The sequence below is a fragment of the Crocodylus siamensis genome, chromosome 4, assembly GCF_052110815.1.
Source record: "Crocodylus siamensis isolate JL-2025a chromosome 4, ASM5211081v1, whole genome shotgun sequence".
Lineage (NCBI taxonomy): Eukaryota > Metazoa > Chordata > Crocodylia > Crocodylidae > Crocodylus > Crocodylus siamensis.
The window spans coordinates 113024791-113043677 of record NC_143398.1 but is presented as its reverse complement, the minus strand read 5'-3'; the positions used below and the strand labels follow the sequence as shown (position 1 = coordinate 113043677).

Below are 18887 nucleotides of genomic sequence, written 5' to 3'. Positions count from 1 at the left end.
AACCCACAGTCAGATGTGGAACAATCTGGGCATGGTTGCCCAGGAACTCCTGTCCTGCCCATCGACCAGTGTTCTGAACAAAAGAACATTCAGCATTGCTGGGGATGTTGCAACACCCCACTGCACCTCCTTGGATCCTAGTTTGGTAGAGCAGCTGGTGTTCCTCAAGCTCCACCTGCAGATGGAGTGAATGCCACCCTCCTCACCCCATCCACACCCATTTCCCTTTTTTTTTTTTAAAGCACTTAATTCCCTACTCTCTGAACTGGAGGAGGCACTCACTGCATCACCAGCCAGCAGGGGAAGAACATGTCCCTGTTGAGCTCCTGTACTAGGACGAACTTGGAGGTATGGCCTGAGGCTATGGGGAAGAAGGCGGCCTTAGGTCCTGGGCATGACCACTAAAACTGCACTCTGCCAGGGTTGGGAGGCCTGGTGGAACTGATGGCAGTGTGGCAGCCCCAGAAAATGCCAGGACCAAGGATCCCCCTGGTGAAAAGCAGGTATGAGGTGCTATAACCTCCAGCCAACACATGCATGCACACCATCCTGAATGAGGAAGGCCCAGACCCATCACATCTTTGACAGGCCTGAGGCTTGCTGGTTGCAGTGGAGTTGTGAGGCTCCAGGTGAGCTCAGCTTAGCTGCCTGGGATGCCAGCTTTCAGGTTGAAAATCCCTTCGTCAGACTGAGGAAGCACCTGTAATTGATGTGTGTGCTGTTCCTGGGTGGAAGGAATAGTAAAGAAGCTAGAGGCTGGCATGCAATGCAGGCAAGAAAACCAGTCAGTGAAAATGGAAATGGAGGAGTCAAGGGGTAAGAGAGACAGGCTGGTGTAAGGGGGAAGAGGGATGTAGCAGGTAAAAGTAGAGAGGTACCTGGGGAGTCAGATGTTCGGCAGGTTGTAGCGTGTCATAAATCCAGTGTCTATACTGAGTCCATGAGTTTCGGTACCTACTATCTAGGAGGCTGATGAAGTGAAATTCACAGGTGAAAAGTGGTTTGTAAATTCCCTTTGAGGATCAGGCCCAAGAGACTGAAGACCGAGTGGGTTTTTTTTGTGAGAAATGTGCCCCCACAGGTAGTTGGATATTCTTGTCTTTGATAGATTCTTGTGCACAGTTTATGGGGGTACTGGAGATATGTTGGCAGGTTTTGTGTTTTGGGTTGTAGGAAGTTGGCTTCTGGTGATGATGTTAGTGGGGTTCTATGCTTGTTTGAATTTACAAACTACTTTTCATAGCCGGGCCTATGAACTTCACTTCATCAACCTCCTAGATACAGAAACTCATGGACTCAATATAGATATTGGATTTATGACACACTACGGTAGCATGAACTGAACCAATGTAGCTGATGTTAACATAAAGTATAATAATAATGAAATGTAACCATGATACTTCTGTCCTGTAACAACTCCATTTTGTATCTTTCTGCTTGACATAAATGAATGAACTCTGCATAGCCTTTATGTATGAGTGTGTATAAAAGGGTGAATGGCGAGAGAATGAAAGAGAGACGGGAAAAGAAGATTTAACTGTTTATGTAAGTAACAAGGCACCAAACGTAAGTTACCAGTTAGTAAACTAATTAATGAATGGCCAAAGAATCCCTTTCAGGCCCAGGGAACAAATAAGATAACAAGGAGAAGGAATGCACCCATCCCGCCAGACGGGCAGCAAGGACACTCCAAGTCTGAGATACCAACTTTGATGACCAAACTGAACTCGGGCTGAGATAAGCTGAAGACAAATGAAAAACAACTGCAAAAACAGAAGCTGGGTATGGAAAAACCTCAAAGCACTGAAACAAAGGATGCCAACCACTATAAAAGAGAACTTGCTTGCACTGACTGGGGGGGGGGGGAGTCTTAAAAATTTTGAGAAAAATCCTAGCTATGTTACAGGGTGGGGGAAAATGCTATTTTTTGCATATCTGGTCATACACACAAATTATGAGACCACTACAGGTAAATTTGAACAAAATGGTAGCAACATATTTACCACTTTAGCTTCACAGTAGCATTACAGATGGTTGTTCAACAGTCAAATAGTTTGATCACTAGCCAGACAAGAGTAGCCAGCTGTAAAGGAACAGTAGCTATGAGGCACTATTCTGTGATCTCCTGCTAGCAAGACAGAAGCCACAAGCTCAGTTTGCAGAAAAGTCAGATCTCTGGTGTTGACCTCTGGAGTTGCACCAAGACTATTTTGAATCTCAAATTGTTGTCATGATGGCAGTTTAAAAAACCTTCAAGGAAGTGAGCTTCATTCTGATGGTGACCTTGCTAGCCTACCAAATGCCCAGTGCAACTTCTATTTAAAAAAAAAAAAGTGTTTTCTCTTTTGGTGGCTAATTAAGAAATAGCATTGCTACAGCACTGAAAGGGCCCTGGATGTTTGAACTGAAAGAAGTGGGAAGGCGAGTTGAAAAATATATAAAATCTCATTCAAGTCAAACTCCAGACACTTATACATGGACATTCACTATATAGCAATGGAACAGCACAGGAAAATAAACAAAATTCACAACAACTTATAGGTGTCCCAACCAAAATGAACAGGAAACAAGTGAATTGCTGCTATTTTTGGTGTGCAACACTATAATTATAATGTTAGAGCATGTATTTATAGAATTTAGTGCAACCATTTTAATTTCTGTATTCTAGGATCTGGATGCGTTTTGGCTTAGAATGAAGGAAGGATCACTGTTCCTCTTGTTAAAATAAATTAATGAATAATAAATGCAAAAAAAAAAGAAGAAACGAGAAGGGATTGCATCTTGAGACGTGTTTGCAAACCAGCCTATGTTGAGAATCCTATATAAACAAGGTATTAAGTGGAATTTGTACTTGTTTGTCCAATTCAAAACAAATAACAGTTATCTCTGTTGTCCTGACAGCAATAAATAATTAAAATAAATAATGAACAAAATGGTGAGAGAAAAACTAGAAACGCCAACTGTTCACATAAGACTCATCTCTCTTTGCCAGATGTACAGTACTTTTGATATCCATTTATGCACCAACACCTTTTTATGTCTAGCCACCTTTATAAATATGGGTTTTTTTTAAATACTCAAATTTAAGTTCACCTATTTGAAACAGGACCAAACAAAGCAGGTTCTTGTGAGAAGAAGAGGCCTGACTTAATGTCCTTGCTTTACCCGACTCACTGCATACTCATACAGTGAAGTGAGATGTGGCTTGATTTATTTCTTTAATATCTCACAGAGATTTTTTCCAAAAGTTTTTTGAAACTTGGACTTGCTGCAGCTGCGTGCATGCACTTGGCATTTATCAGTGACATTATCAGCCACATCAGCCAAAAAAAAAAAGCTGATTGCTGATGTCAATTTTCCTTTTATCAGTTCCGATACAATATGGACCAATATAGCAGTGCGCCTCTAATAAATATTCTGCTTGGAGGAATGAAGAAAGGCTGTGAACTCAGAGTAGTTCTACCAGATTTCAGTACAGAAAATAGAAAGACCATGCAGACTGCCTTCATACATCAACATAAAAAGCACATTTTAAACAGAGACAAAAGCAACTAAAAGTGGCACTGTTTTAAAAACGCATACTATATCACAATCTGTAAGCCTCCAAAAATGCACGTCAAAACTTAATTCAGACTCATCCCTAAAATCCATGTTCCATGTCATGATATCTATTACCTTTAAGAATAATATCTGGTATAAGCAGAACATAGCCATAAGGCTATCTTTACTTTGTTATCAAAATCACAAAGCTTCAACTGACACTTTTTAAAGATTTTTTTTTTTTGGTTTTATTGCATTACAATAGGATGCTTATGACATAGAAGAGACACTCAAGCTCAGTTAAAAAAACAAAAGAAACAAAAAACCTCTATTCTTTTACATCTCTCCAAATTAAATTAAATTAAGTCTTGCATGTATTCTTTAAAATTCATTTTAGCTGTCTCTCTAAAAATAGAACCAGGACCTCATACTTTCTACAGTTCATTCAATGCCTTTATTACCTTTTCCTCAATTCCATTGTCTAAAGCAAACTATTTTTCTAATTAGACTATTCATTGTTATACTACATACGTACTAGGGCTGTGCGAAGCTTTGGGTGCTGATTCAATTTGGAAGAGATTCAGCCCAATTCAGTGGCTGAATCTCCAAATCCAAATGGAATCAGGGGACCAATAAAAAGGTTCAAATCGATTCAAAGCTCTCCAAATCTTCAAAAAAGATTCGGAGAGCTTTGATGATTCGGACAATCCCTGCCTGCAGCAGCATGGAGATGCAGCCAGATTTGGAGCTGGTAAGTAGGGGCAAGGGAGCAGGGGCTACAGGAGGGGGGACCCCTGCCAGGCCCCATATCTCTTAACTGCGCCACCAGCCCCCTGACCCCCGTCTGCTGCCCCAGCCCCTCCATGGCTGCCAAATGCCCCCTGATTTTGTACCTTCCTGAAATTTGTGTACTCAGTTTAATCCCCAGACTTTCAGAGAAGCACAAAACATTATTTTATTACTGTCAGCTTGTTCTTCAATTCAATTATTTAGATTTATTCGAACTAGTTGTCTTCCAAACTCTTTTTCCAGAGGTATCTCTCTTCTTACTCACTAGTTAAAAATAAGACTGTTGTGGGTGGAAAAGTCGGGGCTTGTGTTGCGTAACAGATAGAACATGTCCATAAGGACATACACTTTGAACAACTACCAGTGAAACACAAATGATGTATAAAATCATCATGTTCAAAAAGAAATCAAAGAAAAGCAGACACAGTAATAAAAGATAATGAATGTCATGCAAGGACACAAATGTACATGTGTTAACTAACTCTGGTTCAAATAATTCTGTCTACTACTCACCAAACTTTAGACCTGGACTTTTATAAGCGTATTGTAAGATTCACCCAAAGAACCTTGTCTGTCCTGTTATAAGCATGTGCATTTGTGTATTATGAGATAAAGATGCATGATGCTGTGAAAAGTAACAGGACTATTATTTCTTCAACATTTATAATATGGTGTCAGTCTGTCTACAGGAAATTGAACTTACAATTACCCATTACAGCAGAAAAATCACAAAGTAAATATTTTGTGAATAGCATAATAATGCCAGAGTTCCAAATTTCACTTCTTCCATTGTTATCACCCATGAATTTCTGCAGGTGGCTAACTGCAAGTGCAATTTTTATTAACGTTGACCATACCTCTGCTCTGAGCAAAAAACATGCTCCATCCAATGGAATCTGTATCATAATCAAGTCCCAACTATACTACCCAACAGTGCTAGCCATAGTTGCACAAAGTTTATGCAAGTAAATGGACAATTTGATTTCCAATATAGGCCAGACCTTAAACATTCTATTTCCAAAAATTATTTGCAGCACCATACAGCACTTTTTAGCAGTCTGGATGAAATGTGCCCTGTCTGCATTTCAGAAGAACCAAACCTGCTTGAAAGCACTCCAGTACAGCTGGCAAAGTTTAGTACAGCGTTTCTCAGGCTGTGAGTCATGACCCAAAAGTGGGCTTTAAGAATATATGAAAGGGTCACAAGCAAACTTTAAAAATGTATTCTCTTTTAAAGAAGAAAAATGTGGGAAATTGGCTTTTCCCTTACATGCTGTCAGAGTTGCAGCCTGCAAGGGGCTGCTTGGGGCCCTCCATGCCCCACACCCCTCCCTACACACTCACCTCCTACCCCACACACTGAGGGGCTTGGGCCTAGGGGCAGGGGGCAGCAGGTCAGGAGCGAAGAGAACTGGGTAGGGACTGGCTATCCATGCTTACAAATGGGTCCTGGCACAAAAAAGGTCGAGAAGGTCGAGAACCACAGGTTTAGCATTTCTATTTTTCTGTTTGACTACCTGGACAGCGGTGTGTATCCATACTGTTATGAGCAAAGTAAATCCAACAAAACAAATCTGATATTTTAAATCTATCCACCATTTCCAAGTGACATAGCTTGGTAAGTGTTCTGGTAAAGTTTGCAGTCAAAAAAGAAAAAAAAAAAACCTTCATGGTTTAGGCTCAGAGTGTTGCATGAGGAAAACCATTAGCAAGATGTTTCACTGCACAGAATAAGTGAAAGAGGGAAGATCTGATGTGTTGGCTGCAATGGCACAGTTAAGGATACCAATCTATACAACTGTGTAGCTAGTGACTTGTAACTATGGCTTTCAACCTTTTTAGATTCAAGACATCCCTGAGAAAATGCCAGCTTTTAGCTTTCACTTATTCTTCTGTAGTCAAAAAAAAAAAAAAAAAGTAATAGAACTGTTCTTCTGTTGCAAAAAAATCTCAGAAAGACAAAAATAAAATCAGGAATCCATAATGTCAAAAAATCCTATTTGAAATCTCGGAGTTTATATTGTGTATCACTGGTAAGTGTCTTGTATCCAGGTTGTAACCATATTGGTCTAGAGGCAAAAGGAACCCAAACTCATGATATAAGTGGCATCTATTAGACCAACTTAATTTTTGCAAAAAAAAAAAAAAAAAAAAAATTGTTTACTTGCAAGCTTTCAGGCACAAGCACCCTTCTTTAGGCATACACGGAAAGATTATAAAAGTTCTCCTAGGGAAAAATGAAAATTCATATTTCATAGGAGAGTTGAAGGTGTAGTAAAATTTCCGTTTTGGAATAGTTTATTTTATGCAGGTTAGGCTCAGAGAAAAGTTGGAACAGTTGGTTTACCTCAAAGTTGTTTGGTGGCGAGCAGGATGTAGTCATATTTCCTTCTGGTTATCATGTTTCGTATTTCACAGAAGGCTAAAAGGATGGCATGTTCTTTTGGGCAGGAATTTATGCAACAGGTGTCTGTATACCTAACGGTGCTAATACTGCATGATACCCTGCAACACCCTGGCTGAGAACCACAGGCTTATAAGAACTTCTCTACCCACTACTGGGGTGGTCCCTGATTATGATTTACAATTTAGTAACTATGTACTACATGAACACCAACTACGTTTTTAGCCAACTATGCCTCTAACTAGTTATTGAAGAAGTAAAGTTCTGATGTGAGCAGAGCACAGTAAGAGGTTATGGTTCACCAAAACAGTACTTTTCTGAAAAGCACATGATACTTCAAAATAGTTCTGGGTAAAAGATTTGGGGGTTTTTAAGTACATCACACTGTACTTAACTGCATAGCATAATAACTGAAAAAAGTTTATGCATTTATCCACAATATGTTATCACCCAAAACAGCGCTGGCACTGCAACTGCAAGCACGACTAGCCTCCCTCATTTTCTAGACTTCTAACAGGAGCCCCTTGACAACTGCTTCCCCTTCTACTATTCCTGCAGCAGTTAAAGGGAATACACCTAGTTACAAAGGAGATGGGTGCAGTTACAGTTACTAAGCAGTTAACTGGCGTATAAAATTTAGTTACAAAGTAGACAGTGAGGCTGAGAGATGCCATGTATTAAGTCACTTGTACCCATTACCCTCAGGCCTGTTAAGTGTATTTCTTATTGTTGTAATTTATACCAGGCAACAAACTGGGCCTGCCATAGCAATAGGTACAATTCCCCAGCATGCATAAGAGGACTTCAACATGTGTACCTCTATACAAAGCCTCTATTATCACTTCTCCATGTTAGGTGAATTAGCTCATAATGCAGGTTAGCCAATCAACGTGAGAAAGACTGGATCATATCAAACAGCGCAGAAAACCCATGAACCAAACTAAGCTGTTGAATTAAACCTGTAAGATGGTATAAGCAGACAAGGTTCTTTGGTTGAATCTGATATCTTTTATTAGACCAATTTAAATAGCTGGTGGGGAGGAAATTTAAGCAAGCTTTCGGGTTCAAAATGGTATTGCACTTGGCACAGCACCATCACCAATAGCGATCATGGCTTAGAAACCAGTGGCTGAATTCAAGTAAAGCATGACTGATAAAAATGGATGATTTTCCGACCTGCCTTTACAACCCTAACACAGACAAGTTTCTGGATTTTGACTTTTCCCCTGTCCCCACTAACCACACTGGGTGCCAATTTAACTGACAGCAGGCAATACTCCCTGCTGGGTGCCGGAAACTGTCCAATACCTTTGTCATTGTGCTGGGCTGTGAATCAGACCCTAAGTTTAAATCTAAAGTGTCTCAAATAACCTACTTCTTCCTTCTCTCCTCCCACCACCCTCTTTTCTAGGCTTCCCCCTTTCACCAACTCCTCCCAGCACACAGTCCCTTACACATCCCGCAGGGAGCTGCCGCCTCCTCCACCCCTCACCCCGAAGAGGGACCACGGGCCAGGAGGGGACTCCTGGCACCACGGGGGCTTTCGCCGGGAGGCTTCAGGCTGCGCACCCCGCCGGGCGATGCGGGAGCGGAGGCGCGTGGCTCGTCTCAAAGCGCCGGGTGCGGCCTGAGGCAAAGCCTGGGCCGCGGCGTCCGTTCCTCTCGACCCCGGGGCACCCCCGGGGGAGGCCCTAAGGGCCGCGCGAGCCAGTTACCACCCGCCGCTCGCCCGGCCGGCCGGCCCCCGGGAGGGGCGATGGCGAACAGGATGGGGGCAGCCCCAGGCGGGACTCGGCCCCCACCCCAGGGACGGCCGGGAGGGTGGCCGGAGGAAAAGAAGAAGATGGGGGGGAGGGGTCTCGAGGCGCGGCGGCTCCAAGGGCAACCCCCGCCCGTAGGCCCCGCTCTCACCTGCCGCCTGTCAGGCACCGGGACGGAGCGCGGGGCGGCGGCGGCGGCAGCAGCACCAGGCAAACCCGGCTCCCGGCTGCCCGCGCGGCTCCTCCGCCCCTCCCGCGCCCCCGGTGCGAGCCGCCGCCAGGCCCCGCCCCCCCGTTCGTCACCCCGCGCGTCCCCGCCTACTCGGCATCTGCGCATGCGTCGGCGGCCGAACTTACAGAGTCTCCCCATTGGACTCGGCAGAGACCGGCAGGAAGTTTGACTTTTCTTGCTCGCCGTACGGGTGAGGGGCGGTTGGAGGGACTGGGTTGTTCTTTCCTCCTCCACGCGCAGGTACCGGCTTGTACCCGAGAGCGGGGGGAGTGGGGCAGCACCGTGACGTCAGCTCTGTCAGGGCGGGGCGGGGCTGTGCGCGCTGTAACGGCAGCCGGTGCGACCCTCACCTCCCGCCGCGTGCCTAGCCGCGCCCCCGGCCCTTGCCGGTCCCCGGCTCCCGCCTTGCGCCGCCTCCGCCCGCCCGCAGGCCTTGGGCGCTGCGGGGCACAGGGGTCGCTCACGGGCTCCCGCCCTGGGCAGCAGTATCCCGGCGGCATCTGGGGCTTCCCTCTTCTTTCCTGGGCGGGCGGGCCGGCCGGCCAGCCAGCCGGCGCGGAGCTGTCGCCGGGTCTGCTTCCGCGAGGGCCGCTCCCAGGGGAGCGCAGGGCGGCCTGGATCGCGCTGACCTGACCTGGCTGTATGCCGAGGACCCGGGGCAGGGGAGAGAGTACAGCGAGAAGGGGGCTGGGAGCTGGGAGTTATCTGGACTCGGCTGGGTTGAAGCTGGGCTCTCTCGTCCCTGTACCCCGTCCCTGCCCCGGACCCAACACGCGGCCGGACTGGTGCTGTACTATGCCCTCATGTGCACAATGGTGCAGCTGGTCCGGCTCCTGTGCCCACGGGCCATGTGCTGAGCACTCGGGGTTGGGTAGGAGCTGTGCCCGTGCAGTGCAGCCTGAAGCGGTGGGCGGGAACAAGGCACAGCAGCATGTTAGCAGCACCGACACCCATACCAGGCCCTGGCCTGGCAGAGCCCAGATCACTTGCTGGGCTCCTGCCCCTGCTGGCCCTATTCCCCCCGCACCCCCTCCCCCACCAGTGGGGAAAACCTTACCTAAGCTTCAACTTTGTTGGCCAGCAGCTTGGCTAGGAGCTCAGCACTCCCTGTTTTGGAGCATGGGCTGGGGGACAGGACAAGGCAGACCCACCATGGAGAGGAGTTGCTTCTGTAGGCAGCTGGCATGGGGAAGATAGAAGGACAACACCGAAACCCAGGGCAGCTATGGGCCAGATACAGCTCACCTTCAGAAGAGCAGCCAAGGGCTGGATAAAATCATTTGGTGGGCCAGATCTAGCCCATGGACTTAATTTTGCCCACCTCTGCTGTAGATGCTTATAACTCACTGAGGATAAGTAAGGTAGTTTAGACCTTTTAGAGCTCTTGTTGCAGGTCCTCTAAACAGGGCTGGGCAAAAATGCAGCAAATTTTTTTTGTAATAAAATGAAACTGTTACGGTAGGTGTTTGACTTTTAGTATGAGATTTGTTTTTATCTAGTTCCAAAAGGAGTACTTCCAGGGGCAAAGGGAGGGTGTTTCCCAGGGTAAAGCTCAGGGATGGTAGGGAGCGGGTTCAGGGACTTCCGGTCCCAAGATGGCAAGCAGGGCGTGGGATACCTGTCAAGGGGTTGCAGTCTTCCACAGCCCACCAAAACTCATTAAGCAGCTCTCCACCAAAAATAATTGCCCACCACTGCTCTAAAGACTGATATATAGAGGTCTCTGCTTTGGTTCACATTTTAACCATTGAAAAAAAATAGGGACTTGGTTTTAATTAAAAAAAAAAAAAAAAAAAAGCAACTGATGCTCAGGAGAAGTTATTAGCAATCTAAGAGTAGTGTTGCTACAACATACCAGCAATCCTCAGACTTACGACACAATCGGTTCCTGAAAACAGCATTGTAAATCAGAACCTTTTTCCCATAGGAAACAATGTTATAAATGGGGGATTGGTTCCTGAACCAAAGCCTGATACCCTGTTTTCACCAAAAATAATCCAGAACTTTGAACTCAATCTATTCTACCTATATTACTCATCTACACTAATGTATTTATATTGTAAATAGCAATCATATTGATTTGGAAGGACTTCTTTGAGTTGACTTTGCTGGACTATTTGAAGGGCTCGTGGTGGTTCTTCTCAGGAGTCTTGGCTGCAGGTTTTTCTGGAGTCTTCTCTGCTTTCTTAAAGAAAGTGTCCAAGGAAGTTTGAACAGAAGTTCTCCAGGGAGATGGGTGACACAGCAACTTGTTCGCTGTCATGGTGTCACATCAGATCAAGTGTTGTAAAGTCAAAACTGACATCAGAAAGTTGAAATGGTATCAATTTAGAAACGTTGTAACTCAATGTTGTAAGTCGAGGACTGCCTGTACTACCGTGTATTAGTCCAGTCTATATCCTGGCAAATATGTGCACAAAATTTTACAATGCAGTCTGACAAAGAACACCTCACATCCTCTAGCAAATCAGGGAAAACAAAGTATGAGTGAAAAGCTGAGGTGTATCTACTTCTCTTAATATCATGGAGATCTCAAAGGGGAGAAACGGGCATTGGCTTACACAGGACTAAAGTATTCTACCAACTTCACATTTAAATAACTTAGTTATAGAAAGACAATGTTAAGCATGGGTGGAACAGAGGCAAAGTTAGACCTCAAAAGAGTGAAGTATTAATCACCACTAAACTCATTTCCCTGCTCCATTTGGGTTGTACCTGTTCTGTTGCTGAAAGTGCTGTTTTGGCATCTGATGTAAAAATATTTAACTACTTGTGTCTTAAGTGCCATTGCACAGCATTTTAAATTATAAAAGTAGTGGGTGGTAGATTTTGTCTTGGGTTTATTCTACTCTGGTAATTACATTCTACAAAACTACATTGCCACTGCAGTTACATGTGCTGTGTTTTTCACTTCCAGTACCCGCTCGGTGGCCTTGTTTTAAAAAAACAACAAAAAACCCTCAAGATGGTGAATGAGAGTGTACCCATTTTATAAAAATAAAACCCCTGTAGATCCCATACTGAATTGTATAATGTAGGGGTTTTGTTCCATTATAAATTTGGTTTCCTTTATAACATAGCATCACTTTTGCCAAAATAAAAAATGTGGCTTAAATCATGTTGTAGAAAGATATTATTTGTATTGGAACCAGAGTAATTAGATGTAAGAACATGAGAGAGTCACCAAGGAGAAGAAAAGAACAAATGGCTTAAAAAAACAAACCAAATGGATAGAGATTAACCACATAACTTTAGGCTGGAAATTTGTAGAATATTCCTAGCTGTTAAAGCAGTGAGATTTTTGGAAGAACTTTACAACAGGAATAGTGCAGACAAGAAACCCAAGTAGTTGTACAATAGAGTTTAAACCATTTATGAAAAAGATTATATGACTTAACTGCTGGTGATGCAGGGACTGAACTTGAAGCCCCAGCAGGTCCCCTCTAGGCCTGTATAATTTCACTTCTTTTGCTTAAGTATTCTAATTCTGCAAATGGGTTATGACTCTTGCCTTCTTAAATAGATGGATGAATACCTGTGGTTGCCTGGATTTACTGTCTGTTTTGTATGTACATACATGTATATGTTACACAGCTTTAAAAGTTTTTGTTCGTATCAACATATGTATTCTATCATTTGCCCATCCAGTTTCTTCGTTGCAGTTCACCATTGTCCATGTTTGTGAAAGTAATATACTACTTTGCACAGTCTGTAGCTTTCTTGAATTTTAGTGGCTATACTATCAGAAAAGCACTAATTCTCTGGCTTAGTCTTTCTTTAGAAAGACTGTCTTACTGAATACAAAAACAAAAAGTCATGTAGTCATGATGAAGTCTGCCTCATAATAAATGCAGTTTGTGTTGCTACAAACATAGGCCTTTGAGTAGGAAGTAAGAGGATGTCCATTTTCATTATGGGGTTAACAGCCTTTTCTTTATGGTTCAATACCAATTGTATTATTCTAGAAATAAAATCCTTAATCTTTGTTAGTGAATGAACAGTTCAGAGAAATGCTATTATTGTGGAGATACTATAGTACAAAGTATATGTTGGTTTGGGTTTTTTTTACCACTAAGCCAGGCTACAAGCAGGGAATAAAAGCTTTACACTGAGATGCAATATTTGTGACAACTTTCATCGGCCAAATTCTCTGTTAATTTTTATCAGTTCCCATATCATAGGAAGGATGTTATCACCTTGGAAGTACAAGTAAACAGAGATTCTGACAGGTCTGAGAAATCTTATGGTCAAATTCTGTTTTTGAGTTCACACAGCTTCTGTTTCCACTTAAGTCAGTGGGAATGTTGACCAGGTCTGATTTTGTCCCTAAATTATGAGCAGATATTGGAGGAGTTACCTATGTTCCTAGAAAGAAAGGATGCTTCAAAAGCACTTAGTATAAAATGTATGAATATTACCTACATGTTGCTCTGGTTCTGTCAGTTTCTACAAGATTAACAGTGTTAATGGATCAGTATTTGACTGAAATCTTCGAAGAAAAACATAGCTTATGTAGCAGCTGGTATTGATTCAGGTCAGCTTCTGTAGTGTAGGGGTGTCAAACCCATGGCTTGTGAGAGGGATTTTGCAAGCAACCAGAAGTTGAGGGGCTTGGCCAGGGGAGAGGGCCTGCCACAGAATCCAGAGCCTTTGGGCCCTGGTGGACATGGCAGTCAGTGTCAGGAGGGTAAATGAGAACAGATACAATGTCAGACTTGGACTGTGAAGCTCCTTGTGGGCCAATCTGGCTTGGGGTATGAAGCAGAGGCAGCAGACCCAGCTCTGCCTGGGGCACACAGTGGCAGCTGGAGTTGCAGCCATGAGCAGTATTGGATAAAGCAGTCTGCTTTGCCCATTGCCACCACTGCAGCACTCTCTCCTCAGCTACCAGGCTTCACCATCGTGCTGTGCTGGAGCCATCACTGAATGTCTTGTGCAGGGGCCAGAGCTGCCCCTACAGCACAGGAAATGGGTTCATGGCTGCAACTCCAGCTGCCACTGTGTGCCCCAGGCAGAGCTGGGTCTGCTGCCTCTGCTTCATACCCCAAGCCAGATTGGCCCACAAAGGAGCTTCACAGTCCAACTCTGGCCCAGGGCACAAAGTGAGTTTGAAATCCCTGTCCATGTACAGTATCAACTACATATGGAGGCACAGTGGTAGGGAGTATCATAGGCAAGACAGAAGCCATCCTTCTGATGGTCTTCAGCAGGAGTGTCAAAGATTAGGCCTGCCATAGAGCCATGTTATCCAGCCCGCAGTGCTGCCTGTGTGTCGCAAACCAGCGTGCCACATGCAGCATACGCAGGCCCTAACCCAATATGCTACACACAGCACGCAAGCCCATCTGGCAAACCAGCCCCATCCACCATGATTAGTGTGCTACCTGGATCAGCCCCAGGTGTTGCATGCTGTACACAGGGCTGGGGCCAGCATGTGCTGTATGCAGTGCAGGGTCTTGAGCCAGCATGAATATTGTAAGCAGCATGTGGACTGGTTCAGGACGTGTGCTACATACAGCACTCATGCTGCATCACCCCTGTAGGGGGAAGCATGGGCCCTATCCAACCTACAGACCAGCTCATTCCCGTCTGTAGGGCCAGATGAGTTTTATACTCCTGGTCTATAGAAATGTAAAGTACCACTTATTCTCACTGAAAACAACTGGAGCTCTCGACTTTTCTGTTTTTCTGACAGATGCAGATCCTATCCTGAAATACTAATTATAGTCAAATTGAGAGTTACATTGCATTTAAATTCCCTTTGTACTTTTAATTTGATACTATATTTCCCCCATTTGTCTTAAACTGCTGTTCAGTACTGCTTCGTTTAACACTTGCCACCTTGGACTTCAAAGTTGGCAGCATTTCAGTATTGGATGAAGCAGTCTGCATATATTGTTTATACTGGGGAAGGAGTTATAAAATGGTATGGGATCCTTTAGGAGGAAATACCCTTCATAATTTCCCTGGTTTCCTTTTCTTAGATAAATTGGAGTCTTGGGCAAAAGTATGCTAAATTATCTCTAGTACCAGATAAGTTACTTTTTTTGCCTACGTGTATGACCATTTTGCTCTGGGTGGGCTCTGTGGAATGAAAGCTATTGAAAGAATGCAAAATATTTTTGCTCAGCAAACCACAGCTCCAGTCTTAAAGAAACTTCTTATTACATAGTAAAGAAATGCTGGAGGGGGGGAAGCATCATGAATGGCAAAGCCATTTTCCATGTACATATTTAGTGAATATGTATCTTTGACTATAGCGACCTACAAGTGTGATGTTAATTTTGAACAGTGAAACAGAATCACTACCAGGAGACTTGTGAACAGACAGAACAGAGAATAAAGGCTGTGGAACTCACTGCCACAATAGATAAGAATGCCTACATACCTAAATGCTCTTAGAATAATATAGAAATATAAATATGTTCTATTTGGTCTTCCCAAAACAATTACTTTCTCTCCCTCCAAAAAAAATTACAAGTAATTGAAATAGGTTATAAAGAGAACTTTCTATGGTATTAAATTACTACAGTAGCAGGCATGAAGAATCTAAATGTGTCGTTGGCTATAGAATTTTTACTAAATCAGGATAGCACGAGTCCTGATGTTTTTGAAGCACAATGCACAACCTTTTATTTGTGCAGCCTTGTTTCACAATGATGAGATAAAATTGAATTGGGAGCATTATGGAGCTACACTGAAAAGAAATTCCCTGTGAAAACTATCATAATCAAGTGAAACAAGTATTGGATCTTCAGTGTCCTTAGATGATAAATTCTGCTTTTATTACCTTGAAGTGTCCACACCTATCAAGTTAAGGAGTACAATAAAGAAGCAGAGGCATATAGATTTGATTAACACAGTTGATGTCATAGTTGGAAAATGCAGGGGATTTTTAATGCTGCTTGATGAGTTAGGCAGTTTCCCAGTACTGGACATGCACAAACTGATTCCCATGCCCTATTTGGAACTCACTCAAAAGCAGGATCTCATTTTGAATTTAAACTACTAACAATGGGCCGCATTATGTAGAAGGGTCAAAAGATACAATGCTGCTTTTAACATTTTTTTTCCCTACAAAATGTCTTTTCTTTTTCTTTTTAGAAACTGGGGAATTAGTGACAGGGTTGGTTAGATATACCTGCTACATTCATCCAAAGGGTGCCTACCTATGTACTTTGTTATTAAATAACTAGATTGTGTCTTTGTATGCCTGAAGCAGAAGTTCTCAAAGCTTTGTCAGTTGCATCTCCACCTACAGACCGACCATTTCATGTGACCCCATAATTGGCATTTAATGTTCACATGTCAACATTACATGCCAATTATGGAATTTTCTGTGTTTTAGCTGCTCTGCAGTAGCTGCCCCTAAGTCTGCAAATATCCCATTGGAAGATAAGTTGGGGCAATTTTCCCTTGAATGAAAAAAGCTAAGTTGCTCTGCTTTAGATTTCACTTACCATGGGATCCCATTTAGAGCATGAATAGGAATCATCCATTTAATAGTATGCAAAGATGAGAATTGCTCTGTTATTTGTTACTTTGTTGTCAAAAAAGAACAAAAATTAAGAGCTGGTATTTTCCTAGAGGTGCCTTGAACAGTTGGGAACCACTATCCTAGAGAAACTAAGGCTTCATGCTCAACCTTGTACAAACACATAAAAAGATTGTCCCCTCTCTAAACAATTCACCTGTGTCATTTCGGCTCTTCTGCATCAGTTTTCTATCTTGGCTAAAAAAACCTGCATCTCCCCGTACTGGGTATTGATTCACTACCAACTCAGGGGAAAGAGTGCCATCTGCTGAATTACCAGCAAAAATTTGATAGCAGTTCAGTGTTCCATGGGGTGTCCAACTTCACTCCATTTGTGAAATGGGGTAATATAGCTTCAGGCAATGTGATGTCAGGCAAAATTAATAAATGCCACTAGTCTAAAATGAATACTAATCATCAAGCTCATGCCTCTGGGTTAGCTATAACTTTTGAATCCTATTACTACTGCTTGCCAGATCTCAAATATAATATGAATCTTGGAGGAGAAGGGTTTAAGAGAGGATAGCAAGATGTGGGTTTTGGGTTTTTTTTAATTCTTTCACTTGTATGAGCAAGCTGCTGTACTCAGTTATATCTAGAAAAGCTTTATTTCTCTTTTTTTTTTGCACTATTGGTTTATAATTTCATATTTCTTATCCTGTGCAATGCAAGAACACTTATCTCACCTTTTCTGATCTCTTTGATTCTTATGTAATACCTGCATGCCATTGTTTTTAATTAAATATTTCCATGCAGTATTAGAAATGTATTTTCAGTGATTTAAAACTATTAATAATATTATAAATAAAAAAGATGACAAGACAAGACCGATAAGCCCCCGAAAGCCTATTAACTCTTTCCTGACTTATGTCTAGTTTGTGCACACTGTCACACTAGTGACTCAGAAACAAATTTTTCACACAACTCAGCTGAACTTCTCTCTCCTTAGAGATACACCTGGAATTTTGTCATAGTATCTCATGCTAGTCAATTTTTCTTTTCTTTTAGCTCAGAGAGAATTTTCAGTTGTCATCATTGAAAGAAAACAGTCAGGGCCCTAAAATGAAGAACTCTGCATATGTTAAAAAATAACAGGATCCCTTGACTAGAACCAACAGCAACAAACCCTTAGGTAGCACTGTGCATCACAATGCATTCTCCTTTTTGTGTTTCATTTTTACAATGAAACCAAAATGAATGAGACTTAGAGCATCTACAACTTCCTCAAATATTATGTATTTTGGTAGGATCAAAGTTAAAAGAGGAGTTATAATAATTCAAGTCAAATGCCCAGATAACCTGGAACTATCTAAAGGAACACCTCTTACGTATGTATAGCAGGGGGGAGAGGGATTCTAAGCATTGTCTGAAAAATGTCTTGCGTTTCTGACTGATAGATTAGACTGGTATCCTTGATTCCCTGCCGAATGGAAAAAAGACTATGGAATTCTCGTTAACACCTATCAGTACCCGCATAAATTTAAATTACTTCTCTTAAAACTTAGTCTACAATATCTTGCATTGTACGTACTGGTTTGTTTTGCTGTTGGGATGCAGTAAAAGGAAGAACAAATTGCATCTGAATTCCTACTGGTGCTGTGTTTTGGTTTTTAAATTGAAATGAATAGCATATATTGATTTGATATTCAGCACATCCCCAATGAGGGGATTTTCTTCCACACATGTGGAGGGGAATGCACTACCTACTGGGACTTTCCTGTTCCTCATTGTAGAAGTCTTCAGTGGGGTTATGGATTCTATTGCTTTGTGTCTAATGTTAACTTTTATTCCCACCCCCCATTTATAAGGATGTCTGGAAGTCAGGATTCAGGCAGTGGAAGCCATGTCAGCAAGAGAAATTCCAGCAATGCCAGCTCCACCGTGTACTTTGGACAGGTCAGTAACTCTCCACCTAGATTAGTCATCTTCCAGCCCACCTGTAGTAATTTCATTTCCATTACATTTTCTCCCAGTGATAATAAAACTACATACTTCCTTAACAGAGCTAGTTTTATTTGGGCTGTACAGATAAAACCTTTGATTTTGATAATTAAAGAGCAAGAAGTATGCATCAGCCTCACTTATTTATATGAATTCTCTCTACCAGTTCAGAGAAGACTGCTGCCTTCCCTCAACCATTAGAACAAATCAAATTGTATACAGATTAAGTTTATCATTCACAATAAGTGATGAATTCTTTTCCCCATGACATCTGTATGTATTCAACAAATGAACAGGATACATACATGCCCTGTTCCCCCTTTTTCCTACTGTTACAGAATAATGTATTGGTGCCAGACAAAGAAATGGCACTGATACATAATAAAGTTAAATGATACACTGTATTGAAATATAAATTAGAATTAAAACCTATATTAAAGAGAGTTAAAGTTATTAATGTTTCTAGCATATTAAAGTTTCTAGTAAACAGTATACAATTTAAAATTATTCCTTTGGCAGAAAGAATAAGTATAGCATGAGGGTCCCTCAATCTCTCCAGTTTAAAATACCACACAAATTTTGTCTGGCTAAGGAATGGATAGCACTCCTTTTGGAGAAGCCCATTTCATTCCTTCATTAGGCAGAAGAGAGCCTCATGTAGGAGCTAGAATGTCCCATGCATTGGTG

At 42.5% G+C, this 18887-nt stretch overlaps 2 protein-coding genes across 21 annotated transcripts in view; one reads left to right on the top strand and one right to left on the bottom strand.

The window, feature by feature from the left end:
• The window catches only part of ERC1 (ELKS/RAB6-interacting/CAST family member 1), a 478195-nt gene extending 469413 nt beyond the window's left edge, over positions 1–8782 (bottom strand). For all 15 annotated transcript variants that reach the window (XM_090043415.1, XM_090043421.1, XM_090043417.1 and 12 more), the window contains exon 1: positions 8645–8782. The gene's annotated coding sequence lies outside the window, so the exon portion shown is untranslated. The remainder of the gene's footprint in view (positions 1–8644) is intronic.
• Positions 8783–8841: 59 nt separating this feature from the next.
• The window catches only part of RAD52 (RAD52 DNA repair protein), a 28907-nt gene continuing 18861 nt past the window's right edge, over positions 8842–18887 (top strand). For 5 of the 6 annotated variants that reach the window (XR_016441865.1, XR_016441863.1, XR_016441866.1 and 2 more), the window contains exons 1-2: positions 8842–8915; positions 18068–18155. Coding sequence is in view for 2 of the 6 variants with exons in the window: in XM_090043414.1 (XP_089899540.1) it covers positions 18069–18155 (87 nt within the window). In the remaining 4 variants the exon portion in view is untranslated. Of the gene's footprint in view, positions 8966–18067; positions 18156–18887 lie in introns of all 6 variants that reach the window. The other variant, XR_016441864.1, reaches the window with a different exon arrangement.